Consider the following 26,278-nt stretch of genomic DNA (forward strand, 5'->3'; position numbering starts at 1 on the left):
TCACAGAAGCGTCTTACGTTGACCTGCTGCCGTGTTACGTTCTGTTCTCTTGTGAACAGCTGCACCAGTCCAAACTGGAAAAAGTGGGAATTTAAACCAACATCACTCGGCGACAAACGCAGAAGCTTAGGTGAGTTAAGTTTTAAGTTAAAATGAACTGTTAAGCTCTTCTGGTGAATTCGGCATCAGACAGCACTTTCACTCCACGTTTAGACTCACTTTTCTCAAACTACCTTACATTGTTAGCTTAGCGTTAGCATACATTACAGCATTACAACGACAGTCCATGTCGATATGATTACTGGATCCTAAGTGTACTAATTAAAGTTAATGTAACGACAGCGGACCAGCCTTCAATGCCCACAAGACCAGCTGACTGGGACACAAAACAACACTTGGTGAACCACAGTAACTTCTTCGGAGCTGAACCGACCTGGCAACCTGAAATGTCTGCTGAACAACTGAGCCAACAGAACCTTCAAACCGAGCAGGTAAAGCTTGACAGCAGGTAGAAGACAGCAACGAATGGCAGACAACATCTCTGTGAGGATATATAGCGTGAACAGTCAGTATAGAAGAGGAGCAAGCAACTGTGACTCCGGCTAAAAGGCGTACGGTTCCATCAATGGGACACGTTCCAATATGAAGACGTCCAACCTCTCCTCCTTCCTTGTCGTGCCTTCCAAGCGACAAAGTGATTCCGAGGCTCTCTCACGTCACGAGGACGCTTAATTTAAAATAGGTCTTTTCTTGAAATTACCGAACTGATTTTCATTTTTCTGACGATGCGCTGACTAGTTGACCTTGAAAAATCTGATCTCTAGCAGCCATCCATCCATCAGTTTGCTGCAGAGGTGGAATTAACTCTATGATGGAGGGGTCTCGTTGCTGGTGCTTGGCTGCTTGATGTGCCATGTGATCCTTCTCTGTAGATCCCAGCATATTGCTCCCTTCAGCTCGCTGACTATCTCATTAAGTGCTGCCAGAGAGGTCACACATGATTGAAGCAACAGAGGGATGACACACTAGTTTGATCCATAATTTCCCAGGATAGGCTTTGAAAGCATGTTTCTGGAGCAGTGCAGCTCCTGTCTGCAGTGATGCTCCTCTTACTAGGAGGACTGAATTATGGCTGACTGCTGGATGTTAGATTCTCCTCTGGGATCACTTGAGTCCATCACACCAGCCTACTCTTATTAGAGGTTAGTCATGCTGCTGTGATAATTAGTCAGATAGGACCTCAGCTGTGAAAGTCCTGACTTTTTCTGCCATCTCAACACTAATTCTGTGATTCAATCAGCACAAAGTGTTCCCTCAACAGATATGCACAAAAAAGACAAAATGTGGGGTTTCAATTAGGTTACATGATGCAAAACAGTATGATGTAACCCGAATGCTTTTGTGATTCAAAAATAATCACATGTATAGACTTAGTAAATATAATTTTTTTTTTAAATGTGTAGCATGTATCATAACAGTGAGTCACAGCTTCAGCACCAGAGTGAAATCATTTCCCGCTTTCGGAGATAAGCTACTGACACCTCATGTCACACACCACGACTTCCAATCTACCAAAACAGCCTGAAGATACTGAACATCTTCAACCATTTCACTGGGCTTAAAGAATCAAATGTAAAGACGACATTTTAAATAATTTTATAAGGTTATAATCCAACGTTTATCCCATTTTCTGCAGCTGTGTTCGTCACTTCCACCTCAGACACTTTGGAGAACAGTTAGTCTAAGATGATTCAGTGTTTTGAGTGATAGCATTTTGCCAAGATGCAAAAAGACATGTCACATGCACCATATACCTCTGTATAAATGGAAATGTTTAATTACTCGAGCAACTATATCAAATTCACAGAGCAGCCATATAAAGCCAGACATGCAGTTAATTTATCGTCCTGTTTCTGAGTGAGGCACATCCTTCTGCAAAAGCAGTTACATGCTTTTAAACCTGTTCACAATGAATGAAAGGACATCCGCTGCATGTTTTTTTAGTCACCTCCCCATATCGCGATGTTGGTATGGGGAGGTGGCTAATGGCAATCTCTAAATCAGTTCAAGTGGTAAGACCAGTGTGACAGTGGAAACTGATTAATGGAAATCATTGGGTCTTTATAGGTTCAACCAGATATAGTCAAATAGGACCTCAGCTTTGCCGTTTTCAGTAATGAAGGATGCCATTCAGCTTGCATTGTAAGATATACATGATTCTGATCAAAAACCAGCTTTGATACAGACTCTGCTACAATACTAGTTGTGGTAAGGAACTAGTACATTTAATCACTACTGTACTTAAGTTAAATTTTGCCGCACTTGTACTTTACTTGAATTGTTTATGCAACTTTAGATTTCAACATTTCAGCACACAATGTTGTACATTTTACTCCACTACATTTTTGGACAGTTATAGTTGCTATACTTTCTAGATTAAGACTTTACGTAAAATACATATGATAGGTTTATAAAATGCAATGCACTGTTAAAAATACCCATACATATACACGTTATATGTATGTACATTTTCTTCTTTCATATACCCCATTAATCATCTCACAACCTCTCAGATGCATCATGTGACCACAGATTGAGAACCAGTGGAATAAACTACACTACTGTATATAAAGTAGTTAAAAGTAGCTCCTCTGTGACAACGGTAAGACGCTACATGTGTTGTGAAGTATCACTATTAACAATCTAATGATGTGATATACTGTAATAACTTGGTCACAGAGACCATTTTCCTCCAGAAAGAGCACTTTTAGGTTTAATACTACAAGTTCTGCTAATACATCTGTACTTGTACTTAATAAGAGTTTTGAGTGCAGGACATTTATTTTCTCTTACTGCAATGGAGAGTTAAATTTTCATGGCAATTTTACTTTAGTAAGGGATCTGAGAATTTCAATGTACAGTATACTATTTACCCAATTCAACAAAAAGAAGGTGGATTGAAGTGGACCTTGAGCTGAACAGACAAAGAAAGAGCACCACTTACATACATCTCATAACTTTACAGAAAATCCAAGAAAAAAACAAGACACAGCATTTGATTGACAGGTGACTGACGTACACCGCAGTGCTGAATGATTGGCTCCATAAAGGCGACAGAATCAGGACATCATTACTGTCAAAAAAGATTTCAAGCTTAATGTAGAGTCTGTGTTCTAGTCTATACAGCACAAATCTGAACAGACAGCCTACTGCAATGAAGGATTGTGTTTGGTTAACAGGGTAGGAACCAGCTGTCCCTTGTCCCTGGCACTCAAAGTAGGCCAACCAAACTCTTCACATCCTTTGTTTCAACAAAATTACAATAATTTCTCTTAAAGACAGGTCTGGGGCATTCACAATAGCTCCTCTTTCTTCTCTTGGCAGGGAAATCATTAGTATTCGTTTGTGTCTTTCTCGCTATCCAATAGTTAAGGTCGAGCTAGAACAGCAGCACTGACAAGCAGTTGGCCCCAGTTATTAAAGTCTGCAGAAGACGGTTAAATGAGCAGCAACATAAAGAGACTGTGTCATCACTGCTGCCCCGATGGAAGCTGAGCCACGAGAGGCTGTGTGTGTATTTAAATGCGCTTGTGTTGCTGTTAATGCAAGCACAGAAGACATGTGTGTTCACGTGCACACGTGTGTGTTTGTTCCGGCGCAGCCTGAGAGGTTGGGGGTCAGCGAGGTGAGCTGGCCGGCTATTGTTTAAAGGAAATCGCATCTCACGGATGACTGTAGGATGATTATTTGGGATGATGGAACATCAGGGAGACAGTCCGCTACACACACACAGCCACACACACACAAAAATGAAGACATATGTACACTCACATGAGACATGCTGGGAACAGGACATGACAGGCGAGTGTGTGATGTAAATAACGTGAACAGCATCAGAACAGCTCCAACCAACAGTCACCTAGTCTTATATGACAACCACTGGCTGGCTGCAAAACACAACTTGTCTTATTTTGTAAATCCTGGCTGACAACAGCTCTATCTCTGTGTGTGTGTGTGGGGGTGTGTGTGCGTGTGTGTGTGCTGCCTGTTAAAATGTAATCTGTATTTCACATTCCACATAGATTTATTCCTGGTGAGAAGAGAAAGTGGATGATATTGGATATTTTTAGCAGAACATGGCACGAACAGTTTTCAGATAGGATGATAGGATGACACGTTGTTCCTTAACACTTTACCCCCGTTTGTTTTTGTTACTGATCAGCTGCCACCTAGGGGAGATGGCAGATGAAGTGCCATATTGTGAGGAAAGGGAATTTTCTGGGTGTGTCATGAGCAATTTGGTCTCCAAAGTGCAAAAGCTTGTGTGAAGTGATGTTGTCTTTTTCTCTCAGTTTGAGCTGCCTCTTTCACAGCTTTTCCTCTGAAGCCTCCTCCATTTGAGAGGCAGACAATCAAGGACGGACTCAAAGTTCAGAGACGCAGCCAGAGCTCCAGGCTATACACAGTGTCCAGCCCCTAATGAGATGGCGCATTTGCATGTATATGTAGGAAAGACAAATCCATGGGGAATTTTTATTTTGCAACCTGGGACACAAATGTCTGTGTGCACAGATTCTTGAGTGTATTTGGTTTGTGTTAATAGCAGCATGTGTGTCTATCTGTATGTGCTGGGCAGTGTGAGGAAGACAAACAATTTGTTTATCTGTATCAGTGTGTAACAATGCCATGTTGTGGTCTCTTTGGGAGTTAGGGAGCGTAATTATTTCTTTGCCCTGCATAAATACTTCTGGCAACTGTTGTCATTTTTACATTTCGCTTTTTGTACATAGCCTCTGTATTAAACAAACAGGATACAACATTTCATTATTAAAATTAAGAGGTGCTTATAGTCAGACTCTTTAAACTTTAGACAGGGTGAAACCAGATGTTTCCCATCTTTGTGCTGAGACAGGACTTTTCACAGTCTGACTGAATGGAAAGAGAAGGGTGTCAGTGTTCCAGGATTATAAGAAAAATACTAATAATTGTTCTCTTAGTTTTGGTACGGTACAGTTACTGTAATTCGGGAGATGTAAACAGGAAGTATAATGCTGTCATAGCATCAGTTAGCTGCGGGCTACAACTCTATTTGTTTACATTTTGGCAAACAGGCCAAAGCAGCTATTAGCAGTTCTTGTTGCAATATAGCCACTGGATTTACAGACAACTTAAAAACATGATGATTCTCAGGCAAGGTCTAGAGGTACATGGAGTGTATTTTTTGTATGACTTCTAAGTAGATAGTAGTAGTAGATATATGTCATACATATATATATATATATACATACATATATATATTTATATATATATATATATATATATGTCATTCGGTAGTGTAAACCACACCGAATTTTAAAATTTGTGTATTATGTGTGTGTGTTGAGATTTATGTGAGTAATGACTCTGAGGAAGAGAAAAAATTTTGACTCAATTTCGCTCATCTCTCACTCTGAGCCTCCCCTTCAACTCTCCCATACCTCCCCGGGGAGACATACCTCACAGTTTGACAACCCATGCGTTATGTGCTAAACTAAGATTAAACTGCTGGCTTCCCCTTAACCTTATTCCCGACAAGAAAGCAAATAATTTCCCAAAATGTTGAATGATTCCTCTGCACATGTCTCTGTAAAGATTTCTAGCATTTTTGCTTGAGAACATTTTGAGTGCAGTACGCTACTTTTACTTTAAAAAGGATTTTTTTATAATGATATTGTTACATTTATTACTTTGTGCTTCCACCACTTGTTTGAAGTTGTTTTGTGTAGAGCGTCTCAATGGCTCATTACAGCCAGAGTTTCCAACCCAGCCCCGTCTCTCTATGAAGACGGAGGAAGGAGAAAACCACTAAAAACAAAGCAAACACTAACACCTAGATTGTAAGTAAAAGGCAAAAATAGAAGAAACCTCAGGAGAGGCTGTCCCCTCCAGGGATGGCCGGATGGCCACTAGGAGCTGTGGGTGGGAAAAGGCAGTGAACTGTACATGGACAGATTTAGTAATTGTTGTGTCGCCTCAGCTGCAGCCGCCACAGGCCTTCCATGGGGACAGAAGCCAAAGGCCAGCTTGTAAACATGAAAGTGAAACCTGAGATTTTTGAATGTGTTTGCAGTAGGCGACTGCACACATCATATAACAACATCCTGGATTAACATCTGGTCTGGGACTTTTTTTCTCTCTTTATGGCTTATAGGCATTTGGGACAAAAAAAGAGTGACAAATGGCCCAAAAGTAATAATTCACACTTTTATTTTGGGACTGTGTAAAAGTAACTCTAAAGTGGTCACTAAAGTGACCATGGGGGCAGTGCTGTTGTAATTAGAAATAGATTTGCATGTGTCATGCATGTAGTAATTACAAGGCTCTAATAAATAAGTCGGAGCTTTTTCTTTTGCCATTATAATAGGTGTAATTTCTAAAATCCAGTCAACTTTTTTTTTCTTTTTTCTTTTTACCATTACTGTGGAGATCATGGCTGAGGTGGTAGAGCAGGTTGGCTGCTGGCCCTGGGTTGCTGGTTCAGTCTGGCTCCTCAAACCCAGGAAGAAAGCTATGCCAAATCAACTAGGCGGATGGTGTTCCACTGTGGTGCCCCCAAAAGATGACAACAATAACAACAGCAACATCACTGTGAGCTTCACACAGCTTTACACAACTAATCAATATTAAGTTCCATCCACATGCCTCCTTTAACACACCAGTCCTTCAACTGTAATTGGTCTATTATTGAGTCAGAAAAACACGACAGTAGCTCTTGAAATATCAAATCTCTCCAAAACTTTCCATCAAAATTATATTACATTGGAGGCAAGAAAAAGGTAGAGAGATGCAGGTATAGAGTTATGGCACATGTATAAACCTAGCACCTAAGCTTGGTGGACGCTGTCAGCGGACACTTTTTAGTTAAAAAGGTGAGCTAGTATTCTTGAGTTGGGAAGATGCATATATATGCATGTAATGGCTGCTGAAGTCAATGTTTTTTCATAAGCTTGTAGCTCTTTTTATATGTTTGAAGACGCACACCACGCACGTGTAGAGATGTTATTATGCATGCAAGTTGAGTGTGTATCATGTATTCATCTTTTGTGGAGATAAAAGTCTGTGCTTGCATGTTTGTGTGTGTTTGTGTGTGTTTGTGTGTGTTTGTGTGTGTCTATGTGCGCTTGTGTGTGCATGCTTATGTTCATCAAACACATCCCTACACTGTTTCTCCAAACTGTCTTCAGGGAGTGGTTGCTTTTCCATTAGTAGATGTAGAAAGAGGAGCAGTGGGAGGGATATTTGCTTGCACCAATTAAGACTGTCATTAACTCTGTGCAACACACACACTCACACACGCTCAATCAGAAAGAGACAAACACACACACACACACACACACACACGCTNTACACACACACTCACACACGCTCAATCACAAAGAGACAAACACACACACACATGCTCAACCACAAAGAGACAAACATACACACACACACACACACACACACACACACACACGCTCAAACACAAAGAGACAAACACACACACACACACACACACACACGCTCAACCACAAAGAGACACACACACACACACACACACACACACACACACGCTCAAACACAAAGAGACAAACACACACACACACACACACACACACACACACAAACACACCCAGTATTTAACACATTTAATTTAACAGTCTGTGAGTCAGTGTGTGTGCGCCTCTGTTTCTGTCTGAAACCTGTTGTTCGCTGAGACAGGACTGTGAGGTGACACTTTCATCTCTTGCTCTATCATTTTCTGTCTCTCATTCCAGGGCTGCAAGAACACAAAGAGCCTGTGTGTGTGTGTGTGTGTGTGTGTGTGTGTGTGTGTGTGTGTGTGTTGGCTTAAAGTCCGTCACCCCACCCTCCGTTTAACCCGGTGGCAACAGTGATTCCTCAGCACACAGTCACATTTTTTCTTTGTGTGTGTGTGTGTGTGTGTGTTTGTGTGTGATTGTGTCAGAAAAAACTAAATCAGATATCACCTGTCTGAATGTGATTAACTCTATTTATTGATTGATTGTTACAGCATTTAATTTAAAGTACAGAGTCTCCGCTATTGTTACTTTTATCCACCCCAAGCTACACTGGATTAGGGCTGAAACAGTGTGAGTTACTGGGTGTTAAACAAGACTTTTAGCCAAATGTGGATATATAAATGTGAGCGTTTCAAACCTAGTGCCCCAGTACAATAAAGTTTCCCCATGAATTTCATTCTGGTGAGGATGGGAAAGGCTCTGAACCTGCACCAGACCACCATGGGACAGTTAAAGTCTCCATTCAAACCCAGGTTAATAAGGATGGAAAACTTGCCTGGAGGTTTTCCCCAGTGAAGATGATAAACATATAATGAAACACCCTGCACCACATCTGTTATATGGAAAGTGTGCTATACAGACAGCACCAGAGACGATGCTTAATAAAGACAACACAGAGCTAATGTAGCAGTCTTGCTCTAGATTCAAGCCCTGAGTTGCTCGAGTTTACCAATATTGATTGAACTGCCCACCTGGCCACAGGGATTGCGGATGTGATTCATGTCTAACGGGGTGTTTCCGTTCCAGTCTGCCCTGAAATGCTAATAATGTACGTTGTTTGGGCTGAAGGGAGTTTTTTACGCTGACTGTATCACATCTTTGTCCAGTGGGGGGACACACACTGGGGAACATAGCCTTAGAAAGGAAGGAAGACTGAGAGGGAGAAAGGCTCGCACACATATTCTGGGAAAAGTGTGTGTGTGTGTGTATGAGTGTGTATCGAAGCTCGGACACAGCAGACACGTGTCACCTCAGCTCCAGTGCTGTCAAGCTAAACTGACATAAACAGCCCCAGGCGGCCCTATCAGAGATGGACTTTACATAACGGCTGAGTCACTGACAATCTATTTTTATGGCTTTGAGGTGTGTGTGTGTATGTGTGTGTGTGTGTGTGTGCGTGTGTGTGTGCGTGTGTGTGTGCGTGTGTGTGTGTGTGTGTGTTTGCATGCGCGCGTGTGTTCCAGCGCTTCTATCTCTCTGAGAGCCAATTTGAGTTTTAGACCTTCAGAATGAGGACATATTTGTGATGTCAGGTCATCCTGACCAGGCCTCAGTGCTTTAAGGGTCTGTTTGAGGGCTACGCCTTGGTTTTCAGGTTAAGGTCTGAATAGGGATCAAGTTAAAGAAAGCTAATGCTTTTTTAACTATAGATTGCCTTTATGAGAGAGTACAGTGGAGAACTGATGGGAAGGGAGAGCAGTGGGATAAGAGGGATGACTTGCAACAGGGCGCCGCAGGCATGTGTGGCAGTAGAGCTGATGGTAGTGAATGAGTTAGGGTGAGTAAATCCAAAAAAACACAACAAGTGTGTGTTGAAGTGGGAGAAAAACTGGGTGCTCAAACTTAAAAGTGTTAATCAGTTATTGAAGTAGAAAAAGGTGGCACACCATCAAAGCAGTCAGCGTCCTTTCAAAATAAGAGTCTGTCCTCTTGATGTTTGAATGTTAGTACGTGGAAAAGCCTCAGAGATTATTGGATTTTTGCGGCTGACACATGACATTGCTTTATATATATATATATATATATATTCATTTTATTACATAAACACATGATTGGAGATTCCTTAAATTTGGTTAAACATCTCTCACCTAGACATGTGATAAACAGGATATATACAGCTGAAAAATACATTTCTATTTGCTCTCTGGTTGATAACTTTGTAAAGGCAATGCAGTTTTTAAATTAACCCAAATATATCTTTAGCATTTCTTTACTGACATGCTTTAACTTATGGAGATACTGATTTTGAATTTTAATCTGCTTCTTCATGCACATCAGACTATACAGTACAAAATAGCCTACAGTACGGTACACTATGATTTTTTTCTGTTAAAGTACATGCAGTAAATTATGTGAAAAGGTAAAACAAAAACATAACCTTGAGATAGTAATGTTATTTAACAGAGATTAAAGTGTGAACATTTTAATCAAATTCAGTTCACTTCAGTGGTGACCACATAGCCACAAGGTTAGGATAAAGGTCTAGGAAAATGAATGCAGTCACTGAAATGTCATCAAAGTACACATAAATGCATAAAAACAGAACTCAAAAATGACAAAATTAAGAATGAATTTCATATTCAAAACCATTTTCTTAATCAAAACCATTATATTTTATATTTTTTAAACATCTAAATTTAAAATTCATATTCCAGATTGCATCAAAGCAAAGAACAAGTATTCAGTAGTCAAACCATGCATACCTTTTTCAGCACTCAAGAGTGAATGTGAACCACTGCAGTGATATGAAAGGTGTTGGTACCACTTTCTGATAAGGCACAGTTTATAAAGGATTTATAAGGATTCATTAATGGTTAATAAATCATTTAAACAGTTTATAAATGGATTTTGGTCCACATGTCCTGCAGCTTTTCACCAGAACATAAGTGGTCATCCTGAAAATTTGAGGAGCTAAAAAAACAACCAAAGTATCATCATTAATGAGGACTTTCCACACCTGGCAACCCTAAAGTTGTTCTTATCACTGCTTTATAAATTATCTATAAAGCACTGGCATTAACTATTGATAAATCCATTAATAACAGCTTATAAACCCTTTGTAATTGTTGCCTCATCAGAGAGAGGTACCTTTAGAATAGCAGCCCTTTGGGGAAATGCAGCTACTGGAAGTCTAAAAAACATTTCAACATAGTTTCAATTTTGTTTCATTTTTTAAAATCACATAACATACAAGCCATGTTCAAGTTCCTTTACCAGTAAGTATCCACTCCTACTGAAGTGTGCTTGAGCAAGACACTGACCATCCAGTGTCACTGTTCTGTAGCCAACCCCTGTCTGACCTTCAAGCAAGAAAAGAGCTTACACATAGAGATTCAGAAACTGTATTGTTAATGCAGGAAAAATAATAAAGTACGATTAGCAGCTATTTTTAATGCTGCTAGTTAGAAGTTAAATTACTGAAGTTGGAATTGAAATCATGAATTGTTATAGATATATTGAGTTCTTGTTGTCAGTGTAAGTAGAGGATATTATGGTGTAAGTTTGTGTTTAATAAATCAATAAACAGAAGAAAATGTGCATCAGGCATGTAAATGGATTATTAACTGATTTCATTGGTTGGAGTTGTGTATTGGTTCTTCTTACGGACTGAGTAATGATGGAGGTTGTAATTACATGCATCATTTGTATCTACGTTAATCAACAGTATGTGAAATAGTATTTACAGCTGTTAAACATTTAAAGGACAAATGTTGAAAATTGAAAAAGTATGAATTATTCAGTGTTTGCCAAACAATATGAACTATTTTATTTTATCAGTTCTTGATGCAGCTTCTGTACTCTGCTCTGTGACCTTAAACGCCACATCCCAGCAGCCCAAACAGAAATCCTGACCTTTACAGTCACATTTATAGTTTGATGATGGGATACATCTCTGATCATTTCTATATTTATGAAGACAGTATTATATAGGTTTTAAGATTCATCAGCGCTGGTGGTCATGTTTCTCTGTCCACTATAATTTATTTGTGAGTTGATGGCAACACACCCACACACACACTCATTCACACACACTTTGCCATATACAGTATTTTCACCTTCTGAGGCCAGAACAGGTTAATAAATCCCCTCTCAACTGCCTGTGGCGTCAATAATTTACTTTTATCCCTACATATTTTATGATTTCAATCCCAATTGAACTTGGATTTATAAAGGTGTATTAACATTCAAGCATTCTGAAGGAAGGAAGCCCTTCTCTCTGTGTCTGCCCGTCTCCCACAGCATCACATCTATTTCCGTTCTTTAACATTCTTAAAATTACCCTTATCACACATATGATACACACACACACTGAAATATGTGTGTGTTTGGAATTGTTGTTAAACTTTTTAGGTCACACACACACACATACACACACACACACACACACACACACACACACACACACACACACACACACACACATACTGAAACCTTTACTTCTGCCATTACACAGTTGGAACACTGCAATCTTACAGTTTACACATGTATTCTTTTAATGAAAATATTTTCAATAAACAATGTATACATGCACTGGTACACACACACACACACACACACACACACCTGTCTGTCATGCTGAGTCCCACTGAGCCTTCCCTGCTCCACTTTTTTTTTTTTATCATCTGTCATTCTGGAGCATGTCAATGTTTAACCCCCTCCCACGCTGACTCTCTCTCTCACACACACACACACACACACACACACACACACACACACACACACTGCCTTTCTTTTTTAACAAACTGCACAAACATACACAGTTGCGCAAACACTGCTTTTTTCCTTCGTTCCACCTTAACACACATTTGCACTCACACAGACAATCCAGGGCATCAGTTTAAACAGACAGAAACCAGCAGGAGCAGTTTCACATACCTTTTTGCTCTCTCTCTCTTTTTTTCATTACTGGGGCTGACAGAGTTGGAACTGTCATTTACAGCCTCATATTTGTGTGTGTGTGTGTGTGTGTGTGTGTGTGTGTGTGTGTGTGTGTGTGTGTGTGTGTGTGTGTGTGTGTGTGTGTGTGTGTATGTGATTCTGTTTGTTGAGGAGTGACACAGGCTGGTTGCATATCTACTTATGTCTGACAGGAATCATTTTGTAGTCCGGTCAAAGAGGGCATCTGCCATCCCACCAGACTCTCTCCTTTTCTCTGCAGGACAGCACACACAACAGTTTTGGAGGCTGCGGGGTTTCTTCCTCGTGGCTGCATCCAGCATTTAGGCTGCTTATGGATTTTTAAATACTAGAGTGTTGCGCCTGCAGCTCAAAATAAGAAGGTTTAAAATTTTTAAGCTTAAACTTGCACTTTCTTGGTGAGTTAGGGAAGATGCTTGGTTGTTTAAATCCTCTGAGGTGTTTATGGGAAAAATAGTGATGTGGTGTTTCATGAAAAGGTGATAATGATACAGTGTGACCTGCGGTTAGTGATTATCATTCAGCAGTCACCAATCAGATATATTTTATGAGTCATAATTTTTCCCAGTACAAAGATCAGCTTCGTGTTATGTGAAGATGAGTATCATACATTTTCGTCTTAAAGATTCATAGAAACCCTAAAAAAAGATTGAAACTGAAATTAAAGAGATACACTGGGCTTTGATATACAACCCCCTCAATACATTCCTGCTCAAATGTCCTAAAAACCCTTATAAAGCATCATGTCCTTGGTGTGTCCTTCACATTCTCCACTTTAGAACGTGCACAGTTTGTTCATTTTCCTGGTTTAGGGTTGCTGGAGATTAAAACAAATTGCTCTGGACCCATGAAAAATGACAATCATATCTCACATGCTTAATAGCTTTATGGGCCATGTGACAACATGTAGGTAGGCACTGAGGGCCAACGTGCCTGCAATATTGAGAAGTCCTTCATTAAGTGTGTGGTCAGTGTGTGTGTGTGTGTGTGTGTGTGTGTGTGTGTGTGTGTGTGTGTGTGTGTGTGTGTGTGTGTGTGTGTGTTTGCGTGCGTGCGTGCGCGTCCGCGCGCGCACAAAAGTAAATATATGAACGTCTTCCTAAACTAGACTGGACAAAACATGTTGCAACAAGCTCACAGAATGTCAAGGGGAATATAAATGCGCTATGCGTAAAGGCATTAGCGCGGTGTTCATGATAAGGAGTCAAAAAACATGGCACAAAACAGATTAGGAATAAGACGCACAGGAGCCAACGGAGATAATCCTGTTATCTCGTTGGATGTAAAATGCCAATGTGGAAGCATCCTCAGAGACCACGATGAACTGAGCATGAACTAATGCTGCAGATATACGGAAGGAGGAGGAGGAGGAGGAGGATGAAGGGGGGCAAAACAATATTGGCAACCTCGAGTAAACACTGTTGTTCTTGACCTTATGGGACACACTCGCCGTTTACCGCAATGTGACCGGCTGTCTATTAATTGAGAGCCCACACACGCGCGCCCTCGCCGTCTTCCGTTTGACACCAGTTCGATATCCTCCTGATGACATTGTATCACCTTTGAGAATTCCCTGTCAGTAACAACACCGGGTCTGTGATAGCCCACATAAGCCAGCATTGATAGATGATCGCTGTCAAGTTGAACAGAAGAGAATTTGGGGCTCTGCTCATTTAGGGTTTGGGACACCGGGATGCCGGTGGAGACGCACGCCGGTCATCACCTTCTAACAGGAGCGCATTTAACATTACGCACGACAGGACTGCACGCGTGTGCACACATACACACAGAGAGAGAACGAGAGAGAGAGACGCACACGGCCACAGATAACCCATAAACACGCACACACAACAAGAAAGACCAGACAAAAGGAAGACAAGCAGACTTACGGGATGACCCTGGGCTCTGCGGGCTTCTCTGTGCGCCCCATTGTGATATTCCCGTTATTCTCGTTTTAACGGAATCCTCAAATGCCGTGGTCGCAGTCCACGTCTCTGCAAATGTACCAGAGAATCACATAGAGAATGAGGAGTATGGCGAAGATGAAAAGCGCTACTAGGATGGCCTTTGTCACCGGAGAGATGAGCGACTGCATGTCAGGAGCAGAGCCGGGCAGAGCGGCGTGGGGCTCCGCGTCCGTCCGTCCTCAGTCTGCTATCTCTCTCGCTCTGCTCCTCTCCTCTCCTCCGCTCCGGTGGCAACTGTTGAGGACGGAGCCCGGGGCTTTGACGTGCGCGAACTCACACATTAAGAGCCTGACGCACATGCACACGCACTCCACGCCGCGAATATATGCCGGCGATCCAGGCGCGCAACGCGTGGGGGGCTTCCCTTGCTAGAAGCGGCGCAGGAGTGGGCTGTCAGTCCCCAGGTCCACTCTGCCTGACTGTCTGTCGCACATCAGAAGAAGCAGAGACGGGGAAGACACGAGTGATAACCACTCGTTCGCTCAAAGAAGGCTGCACTACAAAAAACCCGGTGAAATTCAGCAGGTGGAGGTTTAGATTAAATCCAGCAGAGACGTTTCTAGACAGAATGGAGAAGTCCTGAATTGCGCGCCGAGCTGCTGCACTTGTCGGCAAACAGGTTGATTAGTATTCCTCACGCTGGAGTGTGTGTGTACGTGTGTGTGTGGGGGTGTGTGTGTGCATGACAGGCTATCATCTTATCACGACCCTCAACATCCCTTTTTGCTGCAAACCTGTCAAATGAATGGATTAATAGGAGAGATAAATCCAGATGGTTTCTAAATTAAACCCGTTTCCACTTGATGCGCCTTTTATTGCTGTTTTATATTATTCTTATAAGGTTGGTAGCCTACTTATTTTAAAAAATCTTAAGGCACTTTTTCAAAAAAATAAGGAATCCCATAGTAATCCCATAATAAAGAGCGGATGGTCTAAAAATGACGTGGAAAGCGCTTGTTAAATCATAGTAATATTGCAGCTGTTGATGCAGTAGCTTAGACAGTATAGGCCTATCACAAGGTCATAATTAAAATGGGTTAAAGGAGTTTTTGTGTTTGTTTGTTTGTTTCTTTGTTTGTTTGTTTGTTCTTTTTAGGATATGGAAGTTAAGAAATCACCATTGGTTTTGTAGTTTCACTTACGCAAGAAAATCCATATAAGTAGGCTACCTGCAGCCGGAAATACAAACACCCCATAGACATGACTCTGTAAAACAGATTTTTCGTGGAGCCTCTTACCCACTTAGTGACGCGCTTAATTTCCGATTGGATTCTATCAGATGATCACAAATCATATTTAGGCTAACCACTGTGCGGACTATTAATAGACATAAACAAAATGCGTTATCCGTGCTGCTACAAGTTGCAATAGACTACATATTTTTAAGTGACTATTTCAAAAAAGGCTAAAATAGCTGTATAGACAACAAAGAATAAAAATGACTGAAGATAGTCACTAAGACATTATTGTTAGACCATTTATAGGTCGTCATTGGAGCATGAGGGAACATCAGCAACAGCGAGGATCAGGAGCGCACTGTTCACCACACTATCCACACCACACCACTAGATGGCGACAAATAGAAATTTTGACGCCTTCATGAAATGTGATGGTGTATTTGATTATTCCGCACACCATCATTACACTGTAGTCTTGCATAACAATCATGACAGCTAAACGGGTTTAAGGCGCACAGCAGGTAAGAAGAAACAATGCAGCTTTAATAGTTGGCATATCACTTGTGCGCCACTGAGACGTGCGTTGTTGTTTGTCTTGGTAGCGAGCTAGCTAGTTAGCGAACGTTAGCCTTACTAGCAGCAGTTACATTGTAGGCCTATTGAACAGAGTGGCTGAGGAAGCTGGAGGCGCTAGCGCCGAAGCGGACTAACCCTGCTGACAAGTTTGGTGAAATGTGCAAACCAAAGTTGTGCTTTGTGCCACGTATGTCGTTTAATGTGAGATATAATTCATTGTCGAATGCTGCATGTGAGAAGACACGTCTATTGCTGTGAACATGCGGTGTCAACTGAATATTACAGCCACAGACACTGATCAATGTTTGCAGCGACCTGCTAGCTGCTACCTGTTAGCTAACTAGCCTCAAATAGGCCGTCGATGTTTGTCAAGTATGTACAAGTAAAATAGAACTTCCGGTCGCAGCCATCAAAGTAAAGTATTCAGCGATGCACGAGTTTTAGTGTTTCAGGGTTGTCGTTAATGTACATATACTGATATGGCTTGGCGGCATTGACGGGGTTGAATTATAGCTTCAAAAATTAAATGTATGCTACTGAGAGGGTGTCAAACTGACTTAAAAGTCAATTGAAATATTACAAATGAGCAGTTGGCGCGTAGGATTTCGAATTTGTATTGTTCATATGGTTTGGGCGAGCTTTAATTTTGAAGGCAGTGCGGCCTCTCTTCCTACGTCACTGCAGCAGTTTTGTTTTAAACGTGATGTAGTTCAACGTTAGCGGCTTTGACAAGCGCGGCTACCTAGCTGCTTAGCAAGAGACTTAACCCACTTAACCTAAGTGACACAGTGAGTGTGTTTACATATGGGGCTTAGTGGTTGTTGGTGTGTGTTTAAACCGTGACAGATACTTAAACTACCATACTGCCTCGTGGGTTAGTCTGTATTAGCTACAATACATACCTCTTCCTAAGCGGTCCACAAGTGCTAGGTTAGCTTGCGTTACCGTTTTAAGATCGAGTGATTGCTAGTTAACTAATTAGGTGTTGTTGAAGTGTAACGCTAAGTAAGCGCACCGCCAGTGTAATGTTGCAGTATAAAATGCATAGCTGGTTAAGTACTCTTTTGGTACTGGAAATATGCTGTTGTCGACGTAGACTGACATTTAGCCGTCTTTGAAAGAAATATGAAAATAATCGGCCTGGCTCATTAGTACGTTAACTTGTACAAAATAACTTCAAACATTATACGACCCAGGGTCATAAAAATCAGCACATCATTTCAATAAATTGTCATCTTTCCGAGCTGCTTCACAGTGCTTGCTATCACTTTACACTGTACAGTACATTTTGTAAGGTAAGATCACAGAAACAACAGCTGACCCAGTTAAAGTTGACACTGTACTATTTAGAAGAGACACTGTTTGAGCAACAGACGTGGAACTTAGAGGGACTACAAGTTTAAGATAGACCTATATGTACAACTAGTGAATAAGTGAATGAAACCCACTGGGAATATACATCAGATTTATGACAACAGACTCTGTTTCCCACTGTTAAGAACAACATAATTGTGTGAACCTTTTCCCTTAGCTTTAAGAATAGGTTTTAGAATAAGTTACTTTTGTACATTAAATAAATAAGTAACCAACACAGTTTTGAGAAGAAGGCTGAATCATAGTTTGTGGGGAAATTGAAAGTTTAAGCTTTCCATCCAAGCTATATTTTCGTATGTAATTTGGGTGATTTTATTGATGATGATGCACTTTACTATAGACATCTATGGTTAGTTTATTGGTTGTAGTATAATGTTACCTATAGTGACCAGTAGTGCGGCTGTCTTTACATCAAGGACTGCAGAAATGTAGACTTGGATTTTATGGTGTTATGCCTGATAATTTTGTAGGTTTGTGAGCTTTAATGTCTTCGTATGTTGAGTATGTTTGACATTTAGCCTGCCAACATTGTCTCTATCTTTTTCTTTTTAAAGACTCAAGAACTACTCTATGTAAGATGAACGCTGAGGACAAGTTGGAGGGTATGCTGCTGAAGTGCAGCAGTGGTGGAATAGATGGAGGTGGGAGAGGGCTGCCCAGCGGAGGAGGACTGGTGGTGATGACTCTGGGGGAACGATCATTGGTGAACCACCCTCTCTTGGCTGAGGATGATGACGATGAAGATGATGATGAGGACTTGACTGGGAGTTCACTGGTTACTCATGACCTGGTCCCCCCGGAGCAGCTGATGATGCAGGAGGAGATGACAAAAAATGGTGGAGGAGGAGAAGAGGAGGGAGGAGGCGAGGTGGGAGTGCATTTCCCCCTAAAACTCACCAATAAGTTACCCTGCTTGCTTCATATGCCAGTGAGTTAAGTAGTAGTAGGAGTACGTATTGATAAGATTGTTTGTGTGGATACTGTATCAAAAGTCTCCATATGTAGTTATTTTCCTTACATGTCATTTCATGTCCTGTTTTATCATGGGCCATCAATTCCTTTAACACTGAAAATGTACTCAGGTATTGACACATTAATGAAAACCACCCTTGGCCCAGTTAATAGTTGTAGACAGTCATGTACTGGCTCCGCACCAGTTTGCAAAACACTGTCAACATAGTTTAAAATAACAGATTGAAGACAGAGGAAGACATCAGCTGAAACTCTTCTGCATTACAGAAGAATAAAGATACAGCAAATGTGGACTTCAAAATACTCCTTTTACTCCAAGTGTAAACATTGGAGATAACCTAAATCAATCAGTTTTATCAGGGTTAAAGCATTTTTCCGGTTTATAACAACTGCCTGTAAGAATGACATATTATCCAGCAGGTTATTTGCTGAAATTTTGTGGAGAGTGGCAATTTGATTTAAAGAAAGTCAGATGGGGCATCTGCAAATGCTCTGAGGCCAGCTGCCAGATGTAATCTATCAGCATGTCCTAGGTTTTCTAGGACCAGAGGTTTCCCTCTGGTCTGTTATGCTTCCAGCAGGGGGTAATTCTTAGAGAATGCTTAAACCACATCAACTGGCTTCTTAAATTGTGGAGGAGCAGCTGCTAAATGGTGAGATCCATTCACATGGGTTGATTATCCTCTACTTGCCCTATTGCACCTCCCTGACCTGGATAAACTGCTGGATGAGTGGGTGGGCTTTAAAGTAGGTCATATGCTGTAATAAATATCTTGCTTATCTATGGTCCTACTTTCACAGTTGAGCATCAAGCAGGAACTGAAGCTGTCCGAGCCAGCAGCCCAGATAAAGAAGGACAAAAAAGCAGTTAAGGACCTGATGGTGTGTCCCAAGAAGAAGAAAAGGAAACAGCGCTCACCAGCAAAGGTGCAAGTCTGAACACTTTTTAAAGAAATTTAATGTGGAATACCTGTCAGTTTTATCAAAGCAGAGACATGTTTGTGTGATTGAGAATGGAGTCAATTATTCTACAAGCCTGAAGAATTTCAATGGAGACAGCTTTAAGAATGAAACAAATACTAGTATCTTTCTTTGTCCCTATTGTAGATTCTCAGCATCAATGATGACGGATCACTGGGCATTCAAAATCCCAAGTGTCACATCTGTGTTCACTGTAATGCTGCATTCAGAACCAACTATCATCTGCAGAGGCACGTCTTCATTCACACTGGTATGAATCACTCAATCATTTGTTATTATGTTGCGGATGGATTATTTTTCAATTATCATCATAATGAAGATGAGCAGTCCAGCTAAAGAGTAGCAATGCTAAATCAAATTGTGGCCTTAAGCATTGTGTACTTTGTTATGTACATACAGAGCTTTCTTTATATCTATGTATATTGTTCAAAATCCAGGTGAGAAGCCGTTTCAGTGCAGCCAGTGTGACATGCGCTTTATTCAGAAATATCTCCTACAGAGACATGAGAAGATCCATACTGGTGAGTGAAGAATGGAATCAGGATTCACTATGATTTTATTTATCATATTAGTCACAAGTGAGTCATCTTGGGCTTTTCCTTTTTTTTGTCTCTGTTTAGGTGAAAAGCCTTTTCGCTGTGATGAGTGTGGGATGAGGTTCATTCAGAAGTATCACATGGAGAGACACAAGAGAACTCACAGTGGAGAGAAGCCCTATCAATGTGACTACTGTCACCAGGTATGCTGCTTTTGTTTGCTTGCGAATTCATGCAGCTGGGAGCATCAAGACTATTGAACAAGGTTGATAAATCAGGTATTGAAAACAGCATAAAATGTGAAATGGTGATCATATTAGGGGTTCTTTGTGCAGGACAAATTTGACTAAGTATGCAATGAATAAAAATGCTGTAGTAAGGCTCAGTATTAGCTATAGTTAAACCAGTTTTTAAATAAGTGCAACAAAAAAGAAATGGTCAGTAATAAAATGAGACTGATGTCACCCAGGTTCAGTTTGCTGTAGCATCACTACTGGGAGAATGAGCATGTCAAGTTTTACAAGACATCAGTGAAAATATTGTCATTGATAGATTCTTAAGAATTGAAAATGCAAAGTGTTTGCTTGAATTGTCTGTATTGCCTCAACTCAATGTTTTTTTTTTTTTTTACTACATTGTGTAAAAAAATGTGTTGTGTCCTCCATCCACAGTACTTCTCCAGAACAGACAGGGTTTTAAAGCACAGACGAATGTGTCACGAGAACAGAGAGAGAAAGACCAACAAGGCTGCTGGTAAAGTTGGACCTTTGCGTGAAACAGATTCCTTAGGCCTCCCTTTTCTTGCCAAAGAGTGTTCACTGCCCAAGAAAAAGCGCCAGAAGTGTGCAGACAAGAATTCAGGCGCATCCACCGCTGCCCAGACAGAAGGGCACACTGTCACTGTTGTAGAAACGGAGGAGAAGGAGGAGCAGAGACAGAATAAAATTGAAGGTCTACCTCTCTATGCCGTGTCCTCCAAAGTCAAACATGAGTATGTCATTACTGACTACTCTGTGGAACTTCCTGAAGAAACACCTAGCCAACACCAAGAAGCAGAAGTGTCATCAGAGGAGACGACTCCTCCTAAGCTAGTCCTGAAGAAGGTCCCCAAGAGGGGTCTTAAACAGTCCAATGAACAAACTCCTCCCTGCCTGTCCACTTTGTCTTCCTTTGAGGAAAATAGTAAGGTCACCCAGTATGCCTTTGAAATCGTGGACAAGCAAAGCCTGTTGGAAGTAGAAAGCAACACTGAACTCGAATCAGTTGAAACTCTTCAAGGAGGACCAACAAAGCCAGCAGCCAGCAGCACAAACTACGACGATGCCATGCAGTTCCTCAAGAAGAAACGTTACCTTCAGGCTGCAATGGCCAACAACAGTCGGGATTATGGCCTGAACACGAGCAGCATCTCTTCTCAGCCACCTGTTACGCAAACTGTGGTGTCAACCGTCATTGACGAAACTGTCCCTGCCACCATTCTGGAGCCCCAGCCAATCAACACAGAGATTAAGTCAACTCATGACAAAAATGTGCTGCCAGATGAAGTTCTTCAGACGCTGTTGGATCACTACTCCAACAAAGCTAATGGGCAATCAGACATTTCTTTTAGCGTGGCTGACACAGAGGTGACATCAAGCATATCCATTAATTCTTCTGATGTTTCAGACAGCAGCCCTGTGGAGAGTCTCGGGGCCTCTAGCGCCCAGGCTCAACCAGCTACTGAGAAGGTCAGCCTCTTACAAGAATACTCCAAGTTTCTCCAACAAGCACTGGAGAGGACCAGCCAGAATGACAGCTACCTGACCAGCCAGAGCCTCAGCTTGGTCTCTGAAAACCCCACGTTAGCTGGACAGCCTCTGTTCTCCACAGAAAAACAGTTTCCTTCCCCCAGCAGGTTCAAATCAGGGATGAGCTCTCCGCTAAGGTCCACTTTAGAGAAACCTCACTTTGGATTGCTGGTTGGGGACTCCCAGCACTCGTTTTCATTTTCAGGTGATGACACCACCCCTCCCTCCGCAGTGTCCCCAGCTGAGGAGGACTTTCTGGAGCAGGTCTCACCCTCCAAAAAGACAGACACTTCACAGGGAATACTGCAAACTTTTCAAATAAGCTCCTTCGATCAGAACTTCAAATCTCATTTCCAGGCATCAAGATCTGGGTCATCTTCACAGTTTACTGTTGCCAACGGACAAGTAAGTCTCAGAGGACACAGCACAGACTTCTCAGAGTTCCCCTTAGTCAGAGTCACTGAGACCAGGTCTCAACTGAACTCCTCCCCTGATGTTTCATCCAGTGAAACATTTGGCTGAAGGGATGGGGGTCAGGCATTTCTGTTAATAATTTCAGCTGCACTTTATCTCCTGTTTCCTGTTTTGCCAAAATAAGTTCCATTGCAAGTGTGTGTGCTTTCTCAAAGCATTTTGTTAGAAAACATATTCATGTTCTGTTTTTTGTTAAGTTCAGCCTCAAAGAAGGAAAGTACTGAAAATTGATAAATCATAATTAGCATTTCCCCTTTAAAAAATTGAAATTGTTCAAGGGAATATTTCTTGCTCCAGAATGTACATTAAGAGATTAGTGAAATATTCTCTCAAACCATTGCCATGGAGTTTATTTTGAATGTTTTTGTCAATCAGTTTGCCTTGCTCAGAAGATGATCAAATCACTCTTGCTGCTTCATGCGATTTTTCCACTTATTAAAATGTAGGCCCTATCTATGTATGCCTTTTTGCTCTTTCTGTAGCTACCTCCCCTTGCTGTTTATCTGGTTAAATGTAAGTTTGCCCTAGTGTCACTCTATCCCAGCTGTGTAACTCCCGTTAAATTGCTCACTGAAATGAAACCATGGTTAGCTAATTGATTCTTCACTATATGTTGAAGTCACTTTATTCTCACCTAAAATAGGTGTTTCTAGAAATGTGTAATGAATGCTACAGAAAAGATTTAACAGATGGTGTGTGTCTGATCAGGAATCTAGTTTGTGTGATTGGGCCTCATTTGGCTGCCAAAAAAAAGAAATTATAGTTCTCATTCATAAACTGTTTAACATTGTGTGAGTTAATGTACTCCCTTCCTGGCTGGATTTCTTGGCACTGATTTTACAAATGTGAGTCTAGCACAGTATAGGCTGTGTAATAAAAAGGCTGGGATATATCAGATATAAAACTTTTTCTACCCCTAAAAGATGTGGGTACCTAATAGCTGCACACATGTAATGAGTGCAGGATAATCCTTATTTTCTTAGTTTAAGTGAGTTGTAGTGAAATAACTTAACAGGATTGTGCTTAATGTTTGCACAACTTGCACATTCTTCACCACAAGGAATGTAGTACTTAACTCTCACAGTGGATGAATTGCATAATACCTTTACTTAAAAGGAAACTTTTTGTTAAATGCGATTTCTGACACTGACCATTTAGTGAAAACCCTGGTGTCAGATTTGCTTATATGAAATTACAGATGATCCTCTTTGCTTTAGTCACTCGTAATGATGTAGCTCTTGTAGCTGCAGTTTCGTCATTGTTCCTCTTGGAGTATGTACAGGTTTTTTTTGGAGAACAAAACAAAACCATGTGATGAGAACCCTTTGTATTCATTGAAGGTCAAAGTTTTATTAAGGCTATATTATGAAATCTACAGTGCATGTGGAAATAAGGTGTTTGGTTTTTGAGTTTCATTAGTTTTGCATCTGTGCCTTTGTTTTGTTTTTTTAATTCCAGCCTTCCTATACTCATTCCTTTATATGTATTTCTTTTTACTCAGCCAATGCTCTAAGGCTACTTGTTCAACTTGCACAATAACAACAAACACATAAGCTATCAACCTATTCAGTCTGTAATACATTGAGATATGGGAGCTTCATTTTATTTTGCCCATTTCATTTTACTATGTTAGAATTTAAGCAAGAAATACCACACAGTTTAATTCTCAACCTGTTATCTTTGGTTGGAAGGAAATTGCATTTTCAAGTACTGTGCTACACAATGTCTATATGAATATAGACTCATGCTTTAGATACTTGTAGTTTTGCTAATGATCACATATTTGCTACAATTCAGTCATAGCCACATCTGTCCAGGCTTTGTTGAAACATTGTGGATTTAAATGGTTGATTGAGGTCTCCTCTGTACTTTATCACACTGTTGACTGGTTTCCATGTGCACTAGTACGTGTATCGTCTTAGGTGCTATTGTGTTGAACACTGCTCCATCATCAAATTTAGCTTTGCTCCACCTAAGCTCCCTCTTGTTACATTTCTACTGACAATCAGGGACAGACAGCACCCACGTTAATCATCAAATACTTTATTTTTCCTCATTGAACATTCCCTGTAGAATGTATAGACAATATCCTGCTGTAAATACATTGTATATTTTTATGTTCTGAGAAGTACTGTTAGATCTTTGTGTCAATAGAGAGACAAGGCTTGTGCAAGAGACACTTTTTGTCAGTGGAAGGCACATTTATTAGTTTTCCAGCATTTATTAGATTCAACAACGAATCCTTTTCACTTGTTGAAAAGCTGTGGGTTTCTGAGGTTTCCATATATACAGTATATTGCCACTGTTATCAGAGGAAAATTGACACTTTTTACAGTTTTATTGCTGATTGGTTAAACTGATTTTTTTTTGTAAGTTAATGCAGTTGATTGTGCATTATGATGGGTTTTACTGTATACACCTGTAATGAAAAGCCCCCAGAAAATGTTCATTTAAGTTTAAAGTAATACTCCACTTGAAATCAGTCTTTTTTTGTATTGAGTATTTAACCTCAACAGCTGTGACAGCTTGAATTCATGTCAATTCAAACAGAGTTTGGGTGGAATATTACATAAAATACTGGCTCCGTGGTTGAAATGTTATTCTGTCAACCCATTTCATTGTGAGCAATTTTTAGAAGCACAGTGCAGATGAGTAATTCTGCTTTGGTAAATCGTATCCCATAAATTGTTCTTGAAGAGTTTTGAATTCAGTCACACAATTTAAAATGCAAAACTGTTGACGGAGATTCATGAATTATATGAGCAGTACTATGGTATTTTTTTCCATTTAATTAACTATTGTCAGTAACCTGGCCATAAGTGTCCTTGTATAAGCTAGAGAAAAAAAAATGTTTGTTTTGTGTAAAAAGATCTGAATTATGAATTTTTTGATAAAAACTATTTTTGAAACATGTCATTTAAGGCACTGATATGGACAGTATATCATATGCAGTCACTATTGCTACCCTCATTTATCATTGTACAAGTCGTTTGTGTCAAGATGTTTCAAATACGGATGAGAAGCCTCTTCATGAGTGTGACTGGCATTTTCATACTTTTAATGAACTTCACTGTGGGGGTTGATCTTAAGTTAGACTGTAAGGTTTATTTGCATGGTCTCTAACTTGTTGGGTCGAGTGAACTTGTTTTATGAATAATGTGCAGCTTTAATTGTGATCAATTAATTTCAGTCAAGTAACCCATATGATTAGATTTTTTGCAATATATTATGATTTGTAAACAATCAGATTAAATTGTTGTTTTGATTGTTGTGTCATGTCCTTATAAATAAAATAATTCACAGTATGTGACCTTGAATTGTTATTGACATGCAAAGGCCATTTATCTGCTGGTGCTGCTCACTGTGTGTTATCATTTACTGTATATTGCATTCATGCTGACGCAGAAATTGTCATGAAAATGTCTAGGTATGTTGATTGTTTTTTAACTTTCACAGTTTTTAAACAGCCCTCTGCAAAAATGAGGGAAAGTGTAGGTTATGTAATGATTATTTTCATTATTCATTCATCTTTCTTTATTAGTCATTTAGTCATGGTTGGTGTTTTGGATTGAAAATAATACTTAATTTATTAAAAAAAAAAAGTCATACATGTTTTGTAAATCTGCTAATGGGTTAATCAGCTAATTGTAAAAATAGCACAAGAAAACTTCTTAGTTTGCTGTAAAATTCTCCAAGTGTCCACCGCTACCAAGCTCCTATCACTTAAAGTTTGTAAAGATATTAAAAGATAACTCCACAAATGTACTCTCAGGTTTTGTCATCGAGTCACTTTCTCTATCACTTTATGTTGTTAAGTGTTAAGTATTGTTGACTGGCAGAAATGAGACACAATCATCCTTTTGCGGGCCTATAAATACCCTCGTAGTCCAACACATCTCCTTTTCCCATAGCATGTTCTAGGAAAGAATTTCACAAATAAAAAGATAAGGATGT

General features: G+C 40.4%; 2 protein-coding genes across 7 annotated transcripts in view; one reads left to right on the forward strand and one right to left on the reverse strand.

Moving 5' to 3' along the window:
- LOC111218122 (dehydrogenase/reductase SDR family member on chromosome X-like) overlaps window positions 1–606 on the reverse strand; it is a 30,733-nt gene extending 30,127 nt beyond the window's left edge. Inside the window, exon 1 of the mRNA XM_022740246.1 lies at window positions 434–606. Coding sequence (XP_022595967.1) covers window positions 434–539 — 106 coding nt within the window. The 5' untranslated portion in view covers window positions 540–606. The remainder of the gene's footprint in view (window positions 1–433) is intronic.
- znf148 (zinc finger protein 148) lies at window positions 1–26,222 on the forward strand. 6 transcript variants are annotated; one of them, XM_022740241.1, is made up of 8 exons: window positions 1–130; window positions 343–491; window positions 18,129–18,502; window positions 19,348–19,473; window positions 19,654–19,777; window positions 19,965–20,048; window positions 20,148–20,266; window positions 20,735–26,222. In XM_022740241.1, exons 3-8 carry the CDS (start codon window positions 18,152–18,154, stop codon window positions 22,370–22,372), a joined length of 2,442 nt encoding a protein of 813 aa, XP_022595962.1. In that variant the 5' UTR covers window positions 1–130; window positions 343–491; window positions 18,129–18,151; the 3' UTR covers window positions 22,373–26,222. The 6 variants fall into 6 exon arrangements, with proteins under 6 accessions (XP_022595962.1, XP_022595961.1, XP_022595960.1 ...); XM_022740240.1 differs by lacking the exons at window positions 1–130; window positions 343–491 and adding an exon at window positions 16,055–16,145; XM_022740239.1 differs by lacking the exons at window positions 1–130; window positions 343–491 and adding an exon at window positions 16,269–16,387.
- Window positions 26,223–26,278: the final 56 nt, after the last annotated feature.

The sequence above is a fragment of the Seriola dumerili genome, unplaced genomic scaffold, assembly GCF_002260705.1.
Source record: "Seriola dumerili isolate Sdu_G_001 unplaced genomic scaffold, Sdu_1.0 BDQW01000052.1, whole genome shotgun sequence".
NCBI lineage: Eukaryota > Metazoa > Chordata > Actinopteri > Carangiformes > Carangidae > Seriola > Seriola dumerili.